Below are 1,389 nucleotides of genomic sequence, written 5' to 3'. Positions count from 1 at the left end.
TAGATGTGAGCGTGCTCTCTGGCCTAGTGTTAATCCACCGTTCTATTTATTCAGCCTGTCTCTGTGCAGCGATCCCAGCACTTCGCCGTACTACTGAATGGTTTGGATAATTATCGGCACCATTTTTCCGAGCGGGTATAGTAGCACGCCTATGGCGATCATAGGTGGACCGCGGTTGCCTCCCAGGTAGCACAACAGGTCTGTATTGGTTGTCAAGCGATATGACTGCCGTTGGCCTGGTGTGAGCATTGTCCTCATGCTTGGCTCTCTTCTGCCAGTATGCGTCATCATCGCCACTCCCATCCTCTTATAAAGCTTCGCGAGATCAAACTGTGTCTCCAATCTTGTTCAATTATTCGCGCGGATGTCGAAATTGACAAAATAGGAAGGCTTCTCTCATCTTTTGTTGAGTGAGGCCTTCCAATTTCAGACCCAAAATGCGATGCTCCCAGTTAGGACATACGTACGTCGCGGACGCCCGCCAGTGAAGGATATCCGTAAGTCCTGGACAGCCGCTAGTAGAGGACTTCCAATCAACCACAATCCTACTGTACTCGATCTCAGCCACTTTTAGTTCCAAATTGCGTGGGTAACTTATTCCTAGACTTTGAAGGATTATGTTTGAAAGTGGTGGGATCAAGAAGCATTTAGTAAGGACTCGCTTATATATTCAAGGTACAGTTTGCGACTCTCATGGATGGGCAATCGGTAAGATGATAATACATACTTCCAAGCTGAAAAAAAGTACTGATATACATTGGTAGTCTATGGTTATCTCGCCACCAAGTCCGATGGTGCAGGATGTTCTCCAAAAACTCAACTTGATTGGAGCCGACTTCATTTGGATTTTTGCAGTATATCAAGAACAAATGCGCATCAACAAGCAGCTGAAGGACGAAGTTACCAAGATCTCAGCTTCTCACAAAATGCTACACCAGATATATGATCTTCAGAACAGAAGATCACGTCGCTTGAGTCTCTGCTGTACAACGGACATGATCCGAATATGTGCCTCGCTTCCTCTCCCGCATCGCATAAATCATCTCTGAAATGGTGCCGGTTGGCTTCGTTGAAAGATTAACCGGGGGTGGCCCCTCTTCAAGGATAGTGTGAAGTCGACGTGGCCTCTCCCTTCCAAAATACTTGTATTTTGCCAGTTCATCAGGTAGTTCGATCCGACCTGTTGCTGAACTACCTCCAGGCAGCTCAGCCATTTTAGTAGGTGGTACAACTTCTGGAAGAGGCTCTCTATAGTGGTAATGGTTTACTTTGATAACTAGATTGCTAGGCTTAGACATGTTCTTTATAAGAACTTTGAGTCTCTCGCATTCTGGTCTCCGGCAAATGATCCGATCTAGTGGTTCAATCGCGTCCATGTGCGGACGCGGC

General features: G+C 46.5%; 1 protein-coding gene across 1 annotated transcript; it reads left to right on the top strand.

Annotated features, from left to right (window-relative positions):
• Positions 1–764: 764 nt before the first annotated feature.
• On the top strand, positions 765–1,049 carry PV09_09852 (uncharacterized protein; the record flags this gene model as incomplete). Its single annotated transcript, XM_016364000.1, has 1 exon — positions 765–1,049. A coding segment is annotated over one exon (285 nt), but the record flags the coding sequence as incomplete, so codon positions are not given.
• Positions 1,050–1,389: the final 340 nt, after the last annotated feature.

Source organism: Verruconis gallopava (assembly GCF_000836295.1).
Source record: "Verruconis gallopava strain CBS 43764 unplaced genomic scaffold supercont1.307, whole genome shotgun sequence".
NCBI lineage: Eukaryota > Fungi > Ascomycota > Dothideomycetes > Venturiales > Sympoventuriaceae > Verruconis > Verruconis gallopava.
This window is presented reverse-complemented; position numbering and strand designations above follow the sequence as displayed.